Genomic DNA, 22,716 nt, shown 5'->3' on the forward strand with positions numbered 1-22,716 from the left:
CCTCGCTGCGAAGTGGACAACGGCCATAGAAACGATCAGTGAGCAACATGTGATGGATGGCCTTTGTCATAGATGGGGAGGCATCAAACAGGGCAGCAGCAATTATTGTAGAGGACTACTATCCGCATGTGATAGTGGCACACTGCTTAAACAACCTTCTAAAAGACATCGGCAAGCTAGAATGGATCGCACCAGTCATTGCAGATGGAATGAAGATCGTTAATTTCATCAACAATCACAACTTCATTCGGTGCAAGTACCTCAAAAGGTCGGCGGCAAAGTGCTTCTAAAGTATTCAGACACCCGCTTCGCATTCAACTTTCTCCTTGTGCGTAGGTTGTCTGAATGTCAAAAGCGGTCCGACAGATCTTCATCAGCGATGAGTTCACCACCCTCCCCTATGCAAAGATTGTTGCAGGGATTCTGTGCAAGGAGAAGGTAGAGGATCTTGAGTTCTGGAAGGAGCTCAAGAGTCTACACGCACAGTTAAAACCGGTGATTCATTCGCTTCGGGTTGTGGATGGCATGGACCCTTGCATTGGCAAGGTTTATCAGGCAATGGACCGCATGATCGAGCAGCTTGCACAACTGGAGTCGGATGCAGAGCGACATGATGAGATCCATGCGCTTTGCAACTCGAGGTGGAATTCATGTGCCTCTCCTTTACACAGGGCAGCATACATGGTGGATCCAAAGTTCTAATGTGCAAGGCAAGAGACAGATAGAGAAGTCATGAACCAATTTATAGAGATCTTAAACAAGCTGGTTCTAGATAGAGATGGGCGACGCATTGTCAGAGATCAGTTGAGACAGTACATGGAGATGCGGGGGTCATTTGGTAGTCTAGATGCTCAGATTGATCTCAGGAAGATAGGTTCAATGCTATGGTGGGAGGACTATGGCTTGATGGCTCTGAGCTTCAGAGATTGGCGACCCGTATTCTCAGCCAGTCAGTTAGTACCTCATGCTTGGAGCAATTGTGGAGTACCTCTAGGCACATTGCTTCAAAGAAGAGGAATCGCCTTGGATTAGAGAAGGCAAATGATCTTGTCTTTGTCAGTGCAAATTTGGGAATGCTTTGCAAGAGTACAAGAAAATAGACAGATCCTTTACACAGTAGGAGATGGAGCAAGAGGCTCCTCAGGCAGGTGGAGATACAGACGTACTTCCTTCATGGCCGAGGTCGAGCCGGGCCTAGAGCTCAATGATGAGGAATGGGAGGATGTGCATGACATACTGTAACAAACTGCTGACGTGTCAAAGCTCTGAAGAAGGGGGCCAACTTGCAGATGTTGGTCGAGGGGCCTACACCCTAAGAAGAACAAGTAACAGTAGAAGAAGTTCTACCAACTTATGGGGACCCCGTCCGATGGGGCCCCAAGTGACATAAAGGATTAAAATAAAGCAGAACCCGTGCACACACAAATACTGATGATGTGGCAGATTTTCGAAAATTGCGCTGACATGATGACGTAGCAGGTTGTACGGATTTCGGTGTTTTGCGCTGACTGATGACGTGGCAGCTGCTAAGCGCCTTTAAATATGAGGTTAGGGCTCATTCTCTGGCATGCTTCCTGGAGAAGGTGCAGAGTTTGGAGTATTGGCTTGTACTTGGTTGATGCAATATAAAGAAATACCGAAAGGGGCTCCAAAGTTTGGGGCCAATACTCTTTGGAGTGGAATTCCGCCACTCCGTGTCGCATGTCGTCTCTCTCTATTTCAGTTCAGTTGTTATTGAAGTGCTAAAAGTATGTTCAGTCTGTTCTTTTCTATTGGCACGTGGTGCCCGTCTTGTGACAGTGGTATCAGAGCATAAGGCGTGTGCTTTTTTGAAAGCATACCGGTCCTACAAAAGAGCAGACAGAGCTATTGGATTTTTATTTGAGGTATCTTCGGCCTCCAACCCAGGCTTATTAGCCATTATGCGAGGTATCTTCGGCCTCCAACCGAGGCTTATTAGCCATTATGCGAGGTATCTTCGGCCTCCAACTCGGACTTATCAGCAGCCTCCAACCCGGACTTATTAGCCATTATGCGAGGTATCTTCGGCCTCCAACCGAGACTTATTAGCCATTATGTGAGGTATCTTCGGTCTTCAACCCAGACTTATCAGCCACTCCCACCCTTACTTTATCGTGCATCGGGCGCGCTCCCGTCTTCACTGCTCATGTCTTACAGGGCATAAGCCATTAAGATCACTTGCAAGAGAAGGATCCAAGATTTGTTTCGAGCTGCTGTATTTCTCAGAGACAGTGCCATGCAGATGTTGATATCTACAGCTACCAAGCCGCACACTTCCAAGGACTTGGCAAGCTTTCAAGAAAACTTTTGCCCGAAGTTATATGGTTTCTGACATCTTCCTTTGGAGTGCAACTTCTGGCAGAGTGGGGTATCCTGAAATGCTTGCCATGGAAACCCTAGCAGATTATAACTTGAAGTTTCTCGACATCTCCCAGTAGATGTCTCTTCACGAGCAGATGAACTTGGAGATCCAATGTGATTGCTATCTTGGGACTACCATCGTCGCCAAAGAAAACACTCTCTGTCCAACAGTTGATGGACCATGTTGTGCTCGGCTACGACCTCATGGAAGGAACCTAACCCTAATTTTTGGTGCTGGTTTCAGGATGGAAAGTAAGTCGACTTTTCGAGCTCGACTGATGTCGAGATTGCTTTTTAAGTTTGAAATGTGTTTGAGAACTTGTTTGGTGATCCTGTTTGGAATTTGTTTGAAATGGATGGTATCTGTTTTGAACCTGTCTGGGTGCCAATTTGAATTGTTTGACTCTGGTTTTAATACTGGTTTCAATGATTGGTGATTTTGGAGTAGTGAGAAATAGTGTTTGAGAATGCTTGTTCATACTCATGGCCCGGACCCTTGTGGTTATTTACGGGGGGAGTATTGAATGATTGAAAAGTGCTGTTTTTACTCATGGCCCGGACCCTTGTGGTTATTTACGGGGGGAGTATTGAATGATTGAAAAGTGCTGTTTTTACTCATGGCCCGGACCCTTGTGGTTATTTACGGGGGGAGTATTGTTGTTGTGACTCCCGGCCCGGACTTGGATGGTTATGCGGGAGGAGTATTACGAAGTCTGAGTAGTGGTTACTCTCAACATCTCCAAAGACGTAGGCTGCGGTCTGGGGGACGTTTGGTTGTAAAAGGCCTCTATATTTCCCGGCCCGGACCTTTTTAGGTTATGCGGGAGGAGTGATGAGGGAGTCGTTGAATATCTCCCGGCCTAGACCTTGTTAGGTTATGCGGGAGGAGTGTTCAATGGAAACTTTATGTTTTTATGTCTTGTAACATGCATATGTGAGCATTTGTGTTGCATTGTGATGTGCCAATTACTGAATATTCTTAATTGGATGAGATTGCCTGGGTATGTAATTTTAGTGCATCAAGACACCTGTGGAAGATCAGTACGGTCTGGGTGTGATGGCTAATTTTACTACGCCGAAATATCAAGAGTTCCAATCTGGACAAAAGGAGAAGCTAACTCCTTGATCAAAAGAGCAGAAAGGAGAAGCTAACTCCTTGATCAAAAGAGCCGAAAGGAGAAGCTAACCCCTTGATCAAAAGGGCAAAAAGGGGATATTGTTGAGGAGGGGATATTGTTGTTACTTACATTCGGAGACATCAGGATGGGTGCCTACAATATGTCCGGTCAGTGTGAACCGATCTTGCGTGTGAACGCATCCTTAGTTGAAGGGAGGTTAAGTAAGGCGGCTAAGAAGTCCTATAAATAGGACTATGGTCTCATTTGTGAGACATCTTGTGTGATCACCACATTTGGACTCCAGGTCCTTGGCAGCTCTTCCCACACACCCGCTTAGTGTATGGGCTTGGTGGTATGGGACACCAACCCTTGCAGTAGAGGCTGACCTGCTAGCTGTTGCTAATTGGACTATTTTCTTATTTTTAATGATTAATCTCTTTTTTAGGATATTTTATTGTGTGCACTAAGAACTGTTAAAAGATTGTAGCTACAGGAACTGCCATCAAGAACGGACAACTCTGATGTGTCATTTGATGGGTGACGGTAAACATCGCGAAGGAGTTTTCGTAAGTTCGGTGGAAAGGGCCGGGTTACGAGTGTCCCTGATGCGTCACATGACGGGTGCATCAGTAAGGGGGCATCGCGTAGGCTAAGGAGGAAATCCGAACTGAGTAAGAAAATACGCGTAAGAACGCAAGCACAAGAATAAAGATGGGTTCAATGAAGCTTTTTACGAAAAGCAGGAACAATCGCGGGAAGGCAGACGCTTTCCCGCGAGGAATCTATGTTTGCATTGCATTTGTGCATGTGGTTGCATCCAGGGACGCCTGGGAAGTGTTGTTAAATGCATTGGTTTTAACTTATAAGGTTTTATTGAGTTTTTGGGCAGGTTCAGACCAATTTTAAAATATGCCGGCCGCCCACTTAATAAGTGGGCAGCCACTTAGAAGATAAAGCAACAAAACTAGCCAGCGAATTCTCTCTCCCTATTTCGGGTAGAACAGCGCAAAAAAAAAAAAAAAAAAACGGCCGCGATCTCTACGCGAGTAGTTATTCGTGCCGTGGCCAGGGAGCTATAAAAGCACCACATGCCCTCACTCACGGGAGGTACCAACATCAGCAAGAGAAGACTCTGCCGCAAGAGATCGCGAGACTACGAAGCACGGAAGTCGCTTTTCCCGCGCAAGAGCGACAGGTATCTATTGTGGATTCGCCATACGAATTGTTGTCGCGTGTTTGTGTGGTTTGTTTTGCAGGAATCTGCCGTCTTACGGGAAGGTCCTTCACGGGAAGTACGGCTTCACGCCTAAGTCCTTTACGGGAAAGTACGGCTTCGCGCCTAAGTCCCTTACGGGAAAGTACGGCTTCGCGCCTAAGTCCCTTACGGGAAGGAACGGCCTTGTGCCCAAGCCCTTCACGGGAAAGCACGACCTTCGGGTCTAAGATTACAGAGCGGAGGGGTTTCCTCGGGTTCTTGTGCTTGTATACGAATTCTCCCTGAATAAAAGAATACTCTTAACGGGGGGGGGACCAGCCCATCTTCTGGTTCCCAATACTGTGTCGATCTTCTCCCTTCTCTCACATTTGCAAAGTATTTTAATTTTTAGATTTTCAAGTGCTCGTGTACGCTCCCATTTTGTGACACTAGCTGTAAGCTCCCAGGCTCGGGGGTGAGGCGTATTGGCTCTATGGCTGGCAAGTGAGTCTGATGTCTGCTCTCTATGCTTGTCTTTGTGTGAATATCGTTTGTGTCATGTCATGTATGCAGTATGGATCCGGCAAGGAACTAACATTGTTACATCCTTAGACATCAGGATGGGCGCCTGCGATATGTCCAGGGATGTAACAAATCTCGTGCTACAATCTGTATCCTACTCTATCACTCCTGTATGAAGAGAATGGCCACTCCTCTAGTCCCTCGGGAAGTGTTCTGGCATGTACACTTCGGTGGGTAGACTCCCGCTAGAATCTGTGGATCCCCTCTCTGGGCTCTCATGTGTCTCTTTGAGTAGAACAATGTCTCGACTGCTCATCACCTCCTCTAGTTGCTCTGGGTGTGTCCATTGATCACCATTCCAGTTCCAAACAGCAAGGTGAATCTCCTCATGCTGTGTCCCATAGGTTGTTTTCCCTATGCAACGAACTTGCCATTAATGATAACCCGGCCATTGTGGTATGATGCCTTCTTCCCTTCTTCACATGCTTTGAGCGCCCTAGGCATGCATGCACGTCTGTGTCCTACTTGTATCGGTATGAGGTCATCTTTGTAGATTTGGGGGAGGCGTGTTTTCTCATAGAATCCCTTTTTCTAATGAAAGAGGTCCTTGCCTCTTTGGAGGAGGATCGGAGGATGAGGGCCCTCTCTCTCGTTAGGCTTTGTTGGCTCTCCAAATCTTGTTGAAGGGGGGTGGCTCTTCTTCTTTGTCCCCAAGCTTGGTACATAGTTCTCTACCATGTCGGGTGTCACATGTGCTCCTCCTCAAGGGTATGCGAGTAGGGTTTTCTTCTTCTTGTTGTCCACTTGCCTCTTGCTCCGCTTCCTCCTCGTCCTCTTTCTTGATATTCTGTGTCACTACCTCCACCCATCCTTCTTTGGTAGCCTCCGTATCTTGCCCCCAATGCTCTCAGTAGTTGCTTTTGTAAGCTTTTCTTTGATGGCTTCTTTGTTCACCTCTACAATCTCCCCTTCTTCACATGATGGGCAGGCTCGGAAGGAGGCGATCTTCGCCTTGAGAATGTCCATCTTTTCCTTCATTGTGTCTCTCCTTGTTCCACTCCTCTTTAATGGTCAATGTGAAGTGCGCGTGCGAGAGCGTACGTGTGTGTGTGTGTGCAGCAATGGAGAAGAGAGAAGAAGAGAGGAGACACAGGTTTGGGCACTCATAGGCATTGGGTAGATGATCACGGTCATTGTCTACTTGTATTGTATGCATATATACATTGTCACCCCAACTTAAAGGCACATTGTCCTAAGTGGGAGGTTGTTGGGGTGGTAAAGCCCAATGTGCCGCGCCTAAGTGTTGGGCGGCTGGAGACTAACCGGAAACTAACACTGACCATTCATTCTACATAAAACAATAAGGACTCATAACCCTAACACTATTGTGTTTGGAGTCTACCCAAACATGTATCACCGAAAGGATCTCCACATTTGAGAATCCCCCAGCTCAATAAAACCTTACCTCGACCCTCAACAATAGGCTTTGCATATTTCCATCACAATACGTAAATTCTTTTTTGTAACCGTTGGGGGGTTTGTCTGATTTAACAGACCCTCAAGATCTTGCATCAAATATGCATGTGACAGAGATTGCAGAAAGAGTTTGCAACAAATTACCTATACGGAGAAGAGCCAACGAAGGTAGACCACCCTGCTGTGTGAACTAAATATCTCTCAAACCATTCAAAATTTGCAGAAACTTCTTTCTGCAAAGTTGTAGACCACGCGAAAACGGTTGGGAATCGTGGGAATGGATATGAAATGAGTTGTTTTTACAAGTCAAAACAGATCTGTAAAAATTTGCAGCTTGTACTTTACGACCTACAGGTAGTCTGAGTGACGTATCTCAAAATTGGTGAAGATTTGAGAAAACTTTCTTCTGCAAAGTTGAAGAGGACGAAAAACTGGTCAGGAATTGCGGGAATCGGCTTGAATGAAGACGTTTTGATAGGCCAAAATAGATCTGCAAAAACGTGCTTCAGGTTTTGCTGCTTCTCTGCTGAGCTCCAATGGTGCTCCCAATCCCTAAGCTCTGATACTAGTTGAAGTGCGCGTGCGAGAGCGCGCGCGTGTGTGTGCAACAATGGAGAAGAGAGAAGGAGAGAGGAGACCCAAACACAATACTGTTAGGGTTATGAGTCCTTATTGTTTTATGTAGAATGAATGGTCAGTGTTAGTTCCTGGTTAGTCTCCGGCCGCCCAACACTTACGCGCGGCACATTGGGCTTTACCACCCCAACACAATGCACAACGTTTTCCATGTTTCTTTGTTGAAGTTGAAAATCTCCTAAAGGAGATTCTTGAAGAGAATAAACTTACGAAGCTGAAGTCATGGAGCCAAAGAAAATTTTCTTGCATTGCTTTGGGTACGGCTCAGAGAAGCAAGCAAAACATCCTTTTTGAAGTTGAAGTATCGAGGACCCCACGAAGCTGTGTGGGTCGACGAAGATTTCTTCCTAGATTAATCAGAGCTTTTGATAGACTACAAGGAAACCATGGAGCTCAGTATGAGTATCTCACCTTGAAAAGGAGATGTCACGTGCACATCTAACCCTATGTGCATGTGCATAAGCTTACTTTTAGGATTTAGGATAACCTAGGAAATGTTCTTACACCTTTGTGAGCCCGTTCGCAAGACGTGCATGTCCAAGCACTTTAGAGTAGTTGCACATGAGAAGTGTAGGCAGTGGGGAGTGGTCACATTATAGGACCCTAGCATTAGTAGGCACTTTCGACATCGGCATTAACATTCAACACATAACCTCGTCATAGTTACCGATCCCAGCAAAGTCTACTAGCGTTTTCTATTTTCAACCCTTAGCCTCTCAAACCCAAGCATCCATAGCTAGATCCCATCACCATCTCAGCATTTAATCCATTGTATTAGCATTTGTGCAATCTAAAGCAAATACCTTTCTAGCAATTCGGGGGAGGGGGTGTCGCCTTGGAGGGGGGTTCGAGACCCCATCTGGTGTTAGTCTTCTTTCTCTGTCTATCAGACACAGAACCTTCACTCAATATCATTCTCTCTTCTCTCTCTGTACTACGTGTCGATTGAAAAGAACAGACTGAGACAGACATTTAGCACTTTAGAAAATTGCACTTCAGAAAACTGAACTGAAAGAAAGAGACTTCACACGAGACACGGAGAGGCGTAGCTCCAACCCCAGAGTGCATTGGCACCAAACTATGGTGTGCCTTTTGGTATTTCTTTATATTGCTTCAACACGGTACAACAGTGGCGGCCGTGCTCTGCATCCCTTGTAGGTGGACTGCCTGAGAGGGAGCCTTGAGTTCATATTTAAAGGCCCTTGGCCATCCAAATTACATGAATAGCATTAGGTGTAAAAGCATTTGGTCCCAAAAGCTAGGGCCAGGGGCAGCCAGTGCGATTTGCGAAAATCCGTACAACTATCACATAAGCATGTCAACAGAAATTGCGGACGTCCATACAGTTGTCATGTCAGCATGTCAACGTGTTTTGCGGGCATCTGTGCAAGTATGCCACGTCATCATCCTTCACGCTAGGTCTTCAGTGTGTGTCTGTGTTTGCGGCTTTTATTTTAGGCCCCATCGGATGGGGTCCCATAAGTTACTAGGGGTGAGGATTTTAATCCTAATCCATGGGCCACTTGGCAAGGATGTGTAAGTTGGTGAGGACTTCTTCTTCTTTTGCTTCTAGAGGTGGTGGTGGGGGGTTGAGGGAGGAGGTGGTGGCAGACGGTGGCAAAGGCGGTTGCATTGGATCAAGGTTAGACGGCTGTACCATGTTTCTGAAAACTCTCCCCATTGGAACAGAAGGCTGAGTGGGTTGTCGGTTAGAGGCTCTTGCACTTTTTGGTGTTGGAGGAGGTGGTACTGCCTGAGGCATCAAAGGAGGCAACATTTAATTCAAGAACTGCTGAAAGCTTTGCAGCATCGGGAGATTCTGGTGAGGATGCCACGAAAGTATGTCGGAGAGCTCATCGAGGAGAAACTGCAAGCACTCTGTAGAATCCAGAAACGCCATCTTGCCCTGTTTGTTCTTGGAAGAACCGGTATGCTTTCAGAAAAGCACACGACTAGAGCTCTAATACCATTGTAACGAGACAAGCACCAAGTGCCAACTGAAAAGAACAAACTGAGACAAACGTTCGGCTCTTTAAACAACTGAAGTGAAAGAAAGAGATTTCACATGAGACACGGAGTGACATAGTTCCATCCCCAGAGTGCACTGGCCCCAAGTTGTGGCGCCCCTTTTGGTATTTCTTTAGATTGCTTCAACATGGTATAACACTAGTAGCATTGCTCTGCATCCCTCGCAGGTAGACTACTAGAGAGTGAGACTCGAGCTCATATTTAAAGGCCCTTGGCCATCCAAAAGCAGTTTACATGCAAAGCATATGGTCTCAAAAGCCAACGTAATTTGCGGACATCCGTACAGCTGCCACGTCAGCACATTAGCGGAAATTGCGGACATCCATACAATTGTCACGTTAGCATGTCAACGCATTGTGTGGGTGTTCGAACAACTGCCTGCCATGTCATCATCCTTCACGCTAAGTCTTCTGTCACAAAGTGATGATGCAGCATACCCATCTGGAAGAGAAATTTCTGAGTGGACAAGAGAAACTTAACCGACCAACTTAAAGAACTTATGAGCATAGGCTGAGGGGCCTAACCCTAAATATCCCAAAGATGGAAGTTTGAGGCTTTTTTTCATAAAACGGACTGACATACTGACATGGCAGTCCATACGGATGATGACGTAGCAGGACTGTATGGATTTTCTGCTAATTGTGCTGAGGTTTCCACATGGCAATGTTTACAGATTTCTGCAAATCATGCTGGCTGTTTTTGGCTGATTTCAGTGCTAGCTTTTGGGAGCAGATGCTTTTGGGGCATCCCTTGTATTGTTTATAAGCACCCCTGGGGCTTCACTCTGCAGAGCGTCTGGACACAGTTTCTGAGAGCAGAGGACCCTCGGGAGTTGTACTTTGCAGCGAGCAATAATAAGGAATGCCGGAATGGGTGCGAGTCTTTGGGGCCAATGCGTCTTGGTGCGGAACTCCGCCATGCCGTGTCGACTCTCTCTCTCTCTCTCTCTCTCTCGTAAAGTTCAGTGATTTTGCAGTTTCTATTTTTGTGTCGCTATTGATTTCTCGCTTTGAGTGTCCACGCCCCTATAACAGTGGTATTAAAGCTCAGAAAGATTCTTCTTCTACAAAGGATCCGATCTCTTTTGCAGTACACATGGGTTCTCGTCACGAAGAATTTGACAAAGACAACACCTCTCAACGGGGAGGTGAAGAAAAGTTGAAATCCAGCAGGGGAATTAAAGAAAACAATGAAGATTTGGGCAAATTTCCAGTGGGGGGAGTACAAACGTCAACCGCAAGTTGACACGTGTGTGAAAAGACTGATCAAGTACTCCAGAGACCCGAAATTTGCGAAACACCTGAAGAATTACCCGATTGATGAGATTCACTTGAGATGGCGTGAGACCATAGACTCTCCTCTTAGGTTGGGAAGAAAGCTGAAAGGACAGACAAGTGCAGAAAAGCAGAAGCTGTACTCGCAGGATGAGCTGGACAGAGCTCTTGAAAAGAAGAAGAACCAGATAATGAAAGGCTTGAAGCACTCTCGGAGAGGAAATCAATGGATTTCCCCGGTTATTTGGGCTGATTCCCCGGTTATTTGGCTTGGAAGTCGACTTTCGAGGTGGCAAGCAGATTCATGAAGCATGCTCGTTTTGAGGATGACCTCGATTTCTCTCCGTCTTCAGAGAGTTCCAACAGTTCGTCATCCTCTAGTTCCAGTGAGGACGAGAAAAGGCGGAAGAAGGGGAGAAAAAGCAAGAACAACAGATTTTTGGAAAAAGTCTAGAAGGCATGGGAGGCCATCTAGAGCTCGTCCTCTTCCTATAGTGAACAAATGAGCAAGAAGACCAAGGACTTCAAGGAAAGAGGTTAGGCCGTCAAGTTTGTGATACATTTTAAGGCTACCGGGACACCCATCGAGCCCTTGAGTTTGCCTTCTCTGGAGATCGGTTCTTGGAACGCTCCAAGGTGCGAAGGGGCGGCACACCCATCGAGCCCTTGAGTTTGCCTTCTCTGGAGATCGGTTCTTGGAACGCTCCAAGGTGCGAAGGGGCGGCATCTTACTTGAAAGAAATGCACAGACATGGTGGTCTACTCTGTTGTTACACAAAGAAGCACCTACGACATGGGTAAAATTCAAGAGAATTTTCATGTCAACTTGGATAATCAGACGAATATGAAGAAGATGTCTTTATGGTTTGGCATCGTCTGAGGACTAAGAAAGACTACTGTCGGAGGTTTTGGGATACTTATTTGCTAGTGTCCTCGTTCGAAAGATTACTTCGAGGGACCCGATTGAGCGATTTGCTGTGGTTTTCCAAAAGAGATTCGACAGTATTTTCTGGAACAAAAGTCTGACTCTATTCAGAGACTTATGGAACATGCTAAGCAGGGATTGGAATGCATCTCGGCTCATCGACTTATCCAAAGAACAGGATAGTATCCACCTCAACAAGGCAAGAGTCTTCCAGTGAAGTCCAAGCATTGGATACATTGGGCTTGCGGCAGGCCTTAAGGTCAATTTCCAAAAATCCGAACTCTTGCCTCTTGATGCACGTGAGTGGCATTATTTTTTGTTGCCCGGGGATATTCTTGATCCGCATGTGATTGTCCGACACTCGGGCTATCTTAATGGCTGGAAGGTAACTAATACTCAGCAAGTGGATTCGGTTATGCAACGCATGAATGTCAAATTACAGTTTGGAAACTGTCCACATGGCCATTACATGTTCAGCTCCATATTGTCCAGAGCATCATGATGGCATAAAATAGTTCTACTTGCCATTGTTGCCTTGGCCTCATCCTCGCCTCACATTGCTCATGTCTGATATTTTATCTCATTTATGGCGTACTAATTCCCGAAAGAAAGGGCTCCGTTTGTTATCAATGGAGAAGCTTTACACTTTGAAGGGTTTTGGGGGGACTGAATATTTTGGACCTTAGCCGCCACGCTCTTGTGAGGAAGGCCATGTTATTACCTACTCTTGCACAACAATCTCAGCCATGGACAGTCATGATTGCCTCACTATGCTAGCATGTTACCACTTCTGCCTTCTTTGGTCACTGGCAGACCTCCCTCTTGGAGATTGTGTTCGGCAAGATGATCGGTCATATTCTTGGCTGCCCGGTTTCCTCTAGTTTACTCTTTGCTTGGAAAGCTCTACGGCTCATCTTTCATGGCATGGCAGACAACAACCAAATGGGAATTCCCTACGCTTGGAAAGCATTGATTGGAGTAGGGCATTCTCTCTTACTCCTGTTGACTGGTCGTCACACCAGGCATGCTTCCTTTCTTGCCGAGGCATACGCAGGGTGGATGATGTGGTTGACGTGTCTAGGAATATGCTTCATTTTTCTCAGGCAGTTGCATGCTTTGGTGCATTATCGTCAAATTTGGAGCGCGCTTGAGCACATGCTGGCTGTTTTCCTGCCCATTCCATCACTGGCCAATGGATGCCGTATGTTGGACTGGACTTTATGGGACACACCTTTTGTTGCCAATTCTGCCGGCAGCATCCATACTTCTCTCCTTCTTTGCATAAATCTGATCTATGGTGGAGAAAGGCTCTTACTGCAATTTGGAAGAGCCATTAGCATCTGAAGGAATGTCTGTTCCTATGGCGTTGTTTGCTGCAAGTTCTCGTTGTGTCAGCAGATGTTCAGCCTATGATGAGACTGTCAGACACCTGCTTTGGGATTACCTTCACCAGGGCCTACCTTGACCGCATATCAGCTTGTATGTGCCTCTGCTTTCCCTCAGCATTTTTCTGCTAACTGTTCTGGGCTTTTGGCATTCTCCCAACTTCCTCTTCAATGTTTTGTGGTCTTCTTCACATGGGTCAGACTTTGGGCTATATGATCTTTGTGGTATCAACTCAATTTTCGCATGTTTCATCAGCATGCTGTGATCCCTTTACTTCACTCAAGATTTCACATAGGCAATTCTTACATTTTGCCCCTGATGATTTTGCCCTTGATGCTGGGGACATATCCTGAATCCTACAACTCTTCTATGTTTTAGCGCCTTTACATTATGGAACACTTCTGCGCTCTTCCTATTGTATCTGATCTTTTCCGATGGGTTTTCCTCACTTTGACGTTTCCCACTTGTAAATTAATCAAAAAAATATTACAAAAAGAAAATGTGTGTGTGTGTGTGTGTGTGAGAGAGAGAGAGAGAGAGAGAGAGAGAGAGAGAGAGAGAGAGAGAAATGAAATGTTATATTAACGTCTTCAAAAAGGCCAAAGTGACCTATGAGACCAAAAAGTTACAATGTGGTGGATCTAATACAAAGTCAGAGTAACAAGATGACAAAAAGACAAAATAAAATACTAAGGAATCCTAAACTGCTAGGTGTGAACTAAGCAGCTAGCTGTGACAGCTGAATCACAGGAGATCTAGCATCGGTCGTTGGCGGATCTCATCAATCTCCTCCATGGTCAGTAGTCTGACCGGGCGTCGTGCATGCCTGGCCAGAGTGCTCCGAATCTTCTGACGTAGCCTCCGTCGATGCTGTGTAGTCCTCCGCAGTCGTGGGCGCCTGGATTTCCCCAGTTCAGTCGCTCGGTCGATCAATGTGCCTCTGGTGTGAGACGAGGGGGAGCTCTGCTGTGGGAGTGGCTCTTGCGGCTGTCCCGTGTCTGTTCCGAAGAAGTCTGTGATCCGTCTTTGAGACTGGCTAGCCTCGCCACTCATCAGGCTGTCTTTGTGTCTGCACAGCTCGAGCAAGAACAAACCCAGGCATCTCTGATCCTTGTATCTCATGACTCTTGAGAGTGGTCCAAAACCCTCTGAACAAGCAATGGAAGCGGCCTCGTATCTCGTAGTAGACGGGGCAGCGGCATGTATAATGCAACTCTGTCTCAGGCTCCATGTCACACAAGGGGCATGTCCTGGCCTCTGCTGGTACTCCGCTGTATCCCCCAGTCTCAATCCGCAGCTGGTGAGAAGATGTGCGTAACTGGCCAATATCCCATGAGACAAGTGGGTGTCCATGTATCTGGGTCTCGTCACAAAACCATCCTCCGTAAGCTGGAGAAGGTGGTCTCTGTAGAAAGCGATCTTCGTGAGACAAGTGGGTGTCCATGTATCTGGGTCTCGTCACAAAACCATCCTCCGTAAGCTGGAGAAGGTGGTCTCTGTAGAAAGCCATCTTCGTGCCCAATTCCTGTGCTGGCTGTATCCATGTCCTCCTAGTGTCTAGCTGGGTCAGGTCTTGGCGGATGAGCTTGGTGATCTCTGACTGTGTAAGAGTGAGAGATGGTGCATTCAATGAGTATTGGAATGGTGGCAGTCTGTCTATGCTGAATCCATGCGCCTGAAACCATGATGCCATCTCCCCATACCAGCATGTTGTATCTCCTTGCATGGCTAACTGTCGAGAGGACTCGAGTGCAATGCGAGCATATCTGTCTCTAGGAAGTTCCCATGTGCGGTTTATTATGGAGATTGATCTGGTGAGCGCCTCAACTACTAGTGGGGGGGCCGCTAGCTCTGCTCAGATAATGGCCCGTGGTACTGATGCCTTGGCTCTAATGAGCCGCGAGATCATAGAGACGAGAGGTTTCTCCATGTTCCCCCATCCATCCGTGCGACCCGGTCTCCCATGGTGATCTAATGAAGGTCCCCATATCTCAGCTCCATAGAGCAATGCTGAAGCCACCAAAGTGTCAAAGAGCCAGAGCTTCGTCCGGGGTTCCTGAAACTGAACCTGCGAACACATCTTCTCCAATCTACCCAATGCTGCGTGGGCTCTGATCAGTCTGGTCTGTGCTGCTCTTCTGAGTGAGAATGCAGGTCCGCTAAAAACCACTCCAAGGTAAGTGTAAGCATCTGTGTACTCCATAGTCTCCTGGCCGTATGTGAATGTAGGTGCTGACCTCCTGATCCATTGTGGGGTGGTATTAAACACCATAACCTTGGTTTTACCAAGGTTGACAGACAAACCACTTTCGTGGGCAAACCTATGCAAAGCATCCAATTGACGTTGCATTCCCTCTAGGGATTCGGAGATCAACACTATATCATCAGCATATAACAAGAGTGGAATCCATGTCCCTGCCAACTGTGCACCTCTATCACCATCGCTCTCAATGTAATCAGAAACCTCATCCACATACATACCGAAAAGAGTAGGAGAGAGCGGACAGCCCTGCTTCACCCCAATAGTGGAGTGAACCGGTGTAGAGAGTCCCTCAAGGGTGCGTGCATGCCCTACTACTGATCTATACAATGCCATGATCCCCCAAATGAGCTTTGTGGGTACTCCCATTTCCTGTAATCTACGCATCAATCTAGCTCTGGGTACTGTGTCAAAAGCTTTGCGGAAGTCCACAAAGCTACAATAGATCCGTCTCCCATGAGATCTGCCCTCCTCAATGATGGCCCTGAGTGTCAGGATATGGTCAAGAGTAGAGAAGCCTCTCTTGAACCCTGCCTGCCCAAGTGCACGCATTCCTTCCCTCTTTGCCCATCTACTCAGCTGTTGCTCAAGAATGGATGCATACAACCGTGCCAGTGTGTGTCCAATCATGATAGTGCGATAATTCCCAGGCTCGACGGGGTCTCCTGACTTGAAGATAGGTACAATAGTAGATAGGCTCCAGGTGTCTGGTAGACCCTCACACATGGCACGGTTAAACATAGCTGCAAGAAGCTCTGCTAGTAGGTCTTTGGCATGCATGAAATGCTTAGCGACTAAGCCATCATGATCATATACCCTTCCAGTCCTCATCTTGTCAATGGCTTTCTTCACCATCTCAGCGGCGGTGAAAAAAGCACGTGTGTGGGCATGGATTGGGGGGGTTGGGAAGGGAAGATTGTCCAGGTGCTGTGTACAAAGATGATGCGTACTGACCCCAGGTCTCCTTGGAGGCAATAGCAGGGGGGGGGGACTGCTCGTGAAAGAGCCGCCACGCATCACGTGAGTCCCGACTCAAGAATAGCTGGTATAGATCCTGCTCGAGTCGAGCCAAAAAAGCCCTCTTCTTCCGCCGCACCAAGCGTCGGAAGTCAGTCTGTGACTGTCTGGGAGTGACGTCCCCCAAAAGCACCTCCCTCTGAAGTCTAGCTCTAGTCTGGCGGCACTCCACATCGTACCAACTGTTCTGAGGCATGCTCCTTGATCGGCATCTCTGCTCAGGCTGGGTGTGTGGGTATGCCTCTGCTGCTGCATCGTGTAATGTCTATGTCAGTATAGTAGTTAGCTCCTCCAGAGGTCTCCCCGGGTCCTCAGTGCATAGGCGTCTGTAGATCCCGTCCATGTATACAAAATCCGTCTCCCGTGTGAAGGTGTAGCGAGTAGGGGCTGCTACCCGTGGCCTGTGTGCTACACTAAACTGGAAGGAGATGTTCATCGACACCAGAACATGATCCACTGCCACTCCGACCGGTCTGAACTGTGAGATCCTGGATACTAGAGATGAGATTCGGCTGTGCCATGACATAGTCCACTGTGCTGGCTCCATGTCTGTGTGGGAAGCATGTAAAACCTCCCGCAACAGGAAATCTCTGTAGGCCATTCAAGATGGCCAATCCATGTGCGGTGCCCATGTCTATCAGGTGTCGCCCATACTCAGTATATTCTACATCGTGTGATAGTCTGGACAGGCCCGTCTCTACAACATCTAGCTCTCTCGGCATCTCCTCTGAAGTATCATAAAACACTATCTGGTGATGGGCAGTCCTAGCATTGAAGTCCCCTAGAATGATAATGTCACCATCTCTAGAGAACTCCCATATGTCATCATCCAAAATAGAAAAAGGGGGACTGTCCTCTGGGTGATGCATAGACTAATGTACTCGGGGGAAAGTAGCAAATAGCAATGTAAAGATATCTGCCTGTCTCTGTTTTCAGTCTCACCCACATGTACCTAGCCTGCTCATCCCTACGGGCTATATGTAGCAATGGCTGCAGATCTTCTCTAAATAACACTGCCACTCCCCCGAGCCCCGTCCTCTGTGCTCTGAGCGTGTCTCCTGTCTGTAGGCTGTCTCCCACCTGTATCCACTGATGTGAGGCATGGATTGCCCAGGGGCCTGGTGTGTCTCAGAGTAAAAGATGATGTCTCTTCCAGTAAAGCTATCCTCAAAAGCACCCACATCAAGACGCATAGATCCATTACAGTTCCAGGCAGCCACTTTGATTGTGGTCCCATAAGTCTTGCACCGTCATGTGGAGCGTTGTTCTAGTATTACTACTCTTCCATCTCGGTAAAAGGCAATCTTGCCTTTTCCCCTTGCCGCTCTAATCTCCGGCATTACTTCCTGCATATGAGCAATCTGCGAGAGGGTGAGATCATCCCCGAGAAAGATGCCCGTCTCTTTAAGAGTAGGTCTTTTCTTCAAGAAGGACTTCTTCGCTTCCATGGAGGGAAAACGGAGGATGAGTGCTCTTTCTTTTTACGTTTCCCCACTGCTTCCATTTTTCTTTATGTTGCCCACTCTCCATGCTCTTGTGTGCATCGGCTCATGAACCCCCATTAAGGCCATGAGTTCTTTTACCTCTTCGTCCACATTGCTTTTGTCTTTAAGACCGCAAATTCTCACATGTAAAGCGCGCACCCGTCTTCTTTGCTCCTCCTCTAGTGTCTGATTAATGATAGTGGGTGTGGACGTGGGCGTTATCTCCTTGCCTTTTCCTTTCTTGGCCACCTTGATATATTTCTCGGCTTCATCCGCCTTTTGTTGAGTTTTGGTAAGAACATCCACCCAAGAAGTCGTCATCTCTTTGTGTTGCTCTTCTCCCTCTTTGATGGCCCTCACTTGCTCCTTGATCGTGTTGATTTCTTCGAACACTGAGGGTTGCAGTTCGCCCTCTTCCAGTGTGTTTTTTGATCGTGCTTCGGCGAGGTCTTTCTTGAGTGACGCAATCTCTTCATCCTGAGTCTTCACTCGATCTTCTAACGTATTTATCTTGCTCTCTTGGATCAGCACGCGTCCTTCGAGCATGTTTATTGTGCCCAAGAGATTGCGGTTCATCTTGGTAATGGTCTCTGTCATTTCTTCTTTGCACTTTTGAATGGCATTCTCTAGGGGGTCGGCTTTATCGTTCAGCTTCCTCATGCTTGATCGCCGTCCGAAAAAGAGCCACTAAGCGCACGTGTGCATCCACACTAGCAGCGGACGTGGTGGCTGGGCGAGTGGGGAAACGCGAGGAGGTATGGCAAGGGAGGGGCCGCGAGAGAGAGAGAGAGAGAGAGAGAGAGAGAGAGAGAGAGGGGCAGCACAATAGAGTTAAAAAGGGGGGTTAAAAAGTTAAGACGTTAAAAAATTGAAAGCTTAGGGGTTGAAAGGTTAAAAGGTTAAAAGCTTTAAAGGTTAGAGAGAGAGAGAGAGAGAGAGAGAGAGAGAGAACGTGCGATAGACTCATCGCGATAGAGAGAGAGAGAGAGAAAGAACGCGCGATAGAGAGAGGGAGCGGGAAGGGGGGTGGGGGGGATGGGGCGCAGGGGCAGGGCCAGGGGGTGTGGTTGCTGGGCGGGAGAGGGAGAGACTCAAGGGGGTGCAGGTGCGGGGCGGGAGAGGGGGGGAGATTTACCTGCGCAGGGGCAGCATCGGGGGGCTAGGGGAAGCAGGAGCGCAGTGGCAGCAGCGTGGGGCAAGGGGCCAGGGCGGGAGCGGGGGCGAGGGGCAGCAGCGGCAGCGGGAGCGCAGAGAGAGAGAGAGAGAGAGAGAGAGAGAGAGAGAGAGAGAGAGAGAGAGAGAGAGGATCTTTTACCTTTTTGACAGGGGGAAACATTGTCATACCTCCAGAATCATGTGCGACTTATGAGCATGTTATGGATTATGTGAGTGTTGAATTCCATATCTCCTGACAGATGAATGTGTTGTGCAGTTTGTGAGTGTTGGTTGTACAGCATTTTCTGTGCAGCAATATGTATGTGCAAGATTATCGAGATGTAAAGTGTGCATTTCTTCTGTGCAGTGCTCATCAGTCATCTGATAAGATAAGTTCTATACCAACCTAAATTGAGCTTTTGCAGGTGGATTTGACAAATTCAGCTATGGATTCCATTAAAAAATCAAACAGTTTGTTGATGACAATCAGAGAAACTTTTACTTTGAGTGCTAATATTTTAGTCTTGCTGGAAAACGTTTTGAACTTTGACGTTCAAAATGTGGGAGAGTTGATGGAGCTTGTGTGTGAGGCGATGCGATTGCTCAATGTGAAGTAAGATAAAGCAGGTAAGGTCTCTTTTATTTCTGATGAAACATGCGTTCATCTCATAAGTGTATTGGTTACAATGTAGGTCACTAGCTGAGTCTGAACAGTCCAGTGTAGTGGTTTTTAGGCAATACTCGATGTATTTTCTTCAGTTGGCCCTTTTGATACTGATGTCCAACAAAGAAAACTCATATCAGCTAAAGGGTCTCTTGGATCCATCCCACTGGGTCGCCCACTTACCAACTTGCCTATTGAAATAGCTGGTTGAGTTTGTGGGCCAGTTGTCTTGCCTATTGATTTCTAGAACTCTGTCTACCTCCTTATAAGTCCAATACAGCAATGCAGACTCCACAGCTATGAGCTTGCTATGCCAAAGTTTGTAGGCTCAAGAAGTCTAGCTTTGGACGCTCAGTGTCAGGCCACAGCCCTTGATCATGCTGTCACAAAGGTGGCTTTCTTGACCACTCTTGAGCTCTCATGGGGCTTCGACAGCTGCCGAAGATAGTATGTATGCACGATAGATGTTGCAAACTCATTATGATGTTTGAGAGCGCCTCTGTAATATACGCATGGCTTTCCCCCCTGCTCTCCTCCATGTTTGCGTGCTTGGTTTTTGCCACATCAAGGCATGCTCAAGGCAGGTGGCCCATTTTGGCCACACAAACTATCCTAGTACTCTTACTAGCTGGTTGAGTGTTCCAAACAGCCACCAAGTTCGGATGCATGATGGTTTTAGCAGTGATAGTTCATGCCAAAAGAAGCTTAGCTGCATTACTGCCCGAAACATTGTGTGTCTTTTTTAATTTTCATTAAAAAGAGCAGAAATTGCTGGTACCTTATATAAGGGGACACCCTTTGTGCCTCACAATTGTAGTCATTTCGAAATTATCTACGGAATTGAAACCTAGTAAAGATTTAGGGTTACCAATATGAAGCTGATGGCTACCTTCTCATGTGAATTCATCTCGGTTTTATTTCTGAGACATAGTTCTGGTACTTGATCAATTTGTCTATTTTCGGTTACTGATGAAGTAGCTTACCTTGTTTGGGTGGAATACGGATTTTGATTTTGGACACTCGACCACAAGATAAAACATGCGATTTTAGGATGAGCTTGCAGTTATTAACTAGCCAGAATCTTGGATTCATTGGTAAGTTTATCCATGGATTCATTTGACAGCACATGGTTGAAAAGTATGTTTTTTCAAGGCTTCGACAAAGACCTTGCAGATCTAAGTCATAAACCTTGTTATGCATTATTGTTTTTGAATCAGAAGTTACTGAGAGAACCCCGCCGGAACAATTGCCACCATTAATTTCGAGCTTCAGCTCTACAAAGGTATTGAATTGGGCCCGAGTGAATGAAAGGGCAATACTTCAATTTTATATTTTTCTGTTAGTTGACCACGTGTGTATGCCAGTAAATTTTTTAAATGATTGTATAAATGCATACGTATGTGCAAATTACATGATAGGCACCACAAGTACAAACTGTTGATAACATTTTACTCTGGAGGCTGGACTACTGTATATTGAATCATGGTTTGTCATGATGTAATGAAATAGCTCAATTTAACTGTATAAATACATACATGCACACGCACATTCATGCAAAAGTTGCACGATAGGCTCAATACAAATTTTGAAAGCATTTTACTCTGGAGGCTTGACTACTGCATTTTGAATCATGAGTTGATATGAGGTAACGGAGTAGCTCCTCGACTCCAATGCTTACATTTTTGTTGATTTTTAATGTCTCAAATCCTTTCAATCTTTGGCTTTATCCACTTTAACAGCAAGAGCCTGCTGCAAAAATGGCATTTCCTATGGATTGGCTCTATCCCTTAATAAAGACATTGGTGGGGTCCTTGTATATTACAGAGTCATCGTGAACTCGAACGTTGAATCGTGAAGCAGGGCATGATGTTTGTACCATTTCTTTGGTGTAAGGATACAAAGTTCACAGCATTTTCAGTTTGAGGCACCATGCTTGGTGTATTTTGTACAAAAAGAAGAGCATTGCATTCTACTCTGGGAATGTCAAAACAGGGCATGACGTTTGTACCATGAATGACGCTAGTTGCCTCGACAACGGTACGGATTATGATCACAATTGAGACACGGATGATTGGACCCTTTTGAGCTTATGGTTGAACTAGTCCAGTCATCCAGAAAGAACTCGTCGCAATGACATTATGAGATAATTGACTATCCCAGCTTGTTGGTTATGCTTTCTGAGCTATCGAGTGCCTTACACAACCGAAAACTTTTTTGTTTCAGCTGGAAGAACCGTTCCATCATTTGTTTAAGCACCCAAGGGCATCAGTGGCACACCATTCGGCATTACGGATTTGAATGCGTCAACGAGTCTTTCCCAATCTCCATATGTTCAGTATGCATACAAACTTTATGTACCAGAAATGAAGTCCTGTTTGCAGAAAGCTCTCTTTTGTTTGTTCTCTCTCATATTGGAAGTACTTGGGGCTTGAGCTTATGATGGAGACTCTGTACAGTCATTATTGTTTGAGGAATAATCCAAATTGATGCATTAAATAGTCATCATGAAGCAGATTCGCACATAGGCATTTGGATTACGGTCACGCGGTGCAGTTTTGATGAAGAAAGAAAACAAAACAACAGCAAGAAGCAAGTGTAGAAAGAAATGTGTCAACATTAGCTTGATACCACGTGTCCTTGTTTTGATTTTTTTTAATTAAAAAAAGGCATTTGCCAGTGCTCGAGAAAACCTAGGTTTAATGTAATCTCACCTACACATTTTGAGATTTAGTTTTAAATTTGAAGGTGAGACCTACAAAATATGGAGAAATTTAGCGTACAAGCCTTTAAATATAGTCAATTTATCTCTCATATGTAGGTTTTTCAAGTTTTGGAAAAATATTTTTTTTCCAAGCACTGGCTCTTGCATCTAAACGAGAATCTTGAAAATTCCTTTTCGCCCACCTTTTACACACTTACCATAACATTCATGAAGATAGTCTCCTTGGAATTTTGAGCTTGGTATTATAAAGAATTGGAACCATACAAAGTGACAATGTTTTTGAGGAATAGGTACCTAAAAAACACATGATGGCATGCTTTCCAATGCGACCGAAAAGACTCAGAATCGCCCTTGTTGAAACTTCAAATTTTTCACACCACCATTCTCATTGGACATACCTGTCCTGCCACGGCATATACCTGACCCACCCTCCCAACCATGTAAGACGAGGCTCTCCTCAAGCAGACTTTGT

The 22,716-nt window shown here is 46.2% G+C and overlaps 1 protein-coding gene across 1 annotated transcript in view; it reads left to right on the forward strand.

Annotated features, from left to right (window-relative positions):
- The window catches only part of LOC147439289 (uncharacterized), a 34,475-nt gene extending 12,183 nt beyond the window's left edge, over nt 1-22,292 (forward strand). The window contains exons 7-13 of the mRNA XM_086485158.1: nt 19,030-19,088; nt 19,284-19,471; nt 19,551-19,692; nt 19,770-19,969; nt 20,498-20,616; nt 20,740-20,804; nt 21,347-22,292. Of these exons, the coding sequence (XP_086341284.1) occupies nt 19,030-19,088; nt 19,284-19,471; nt 19,551-19,692; nt 19,770-19,969; nt 20,498-20,616; nt 20,740-20,804; nt 21,347-21,370 (797 nt within the window). The 3' untranslated portion in view covers nt 21,371-22,292. The remainder of the gene's footprint in view (nt 1-19,029; nt 19,089-19,283; nt 19,472-19,550; nt 19,693-19,769; nt 19,970-20,497; nt 20,617-20,739; nt 20,805-21,346) is intronic.
- Nucleotides 22,293-22,716: the final 424 nt, after the last annotated feature.

The sequence above is a fragment of the Adiantum capillus-veneris genome, chromosome 16 (genome assembly GCF_014529385.1).
Source record: "Adiantum capillus-veneris isolate H3 chromosome 16, ASM1452938v2, whole genome shotgun sequence".
Classification (NCBI taxonomy): Eukaryota; Viridiplantae; Streptophyta; class Polypodiopsida; order Polypodiales; family Pteridaceae; genus Adiantum; species Adiantum capillus-veneris.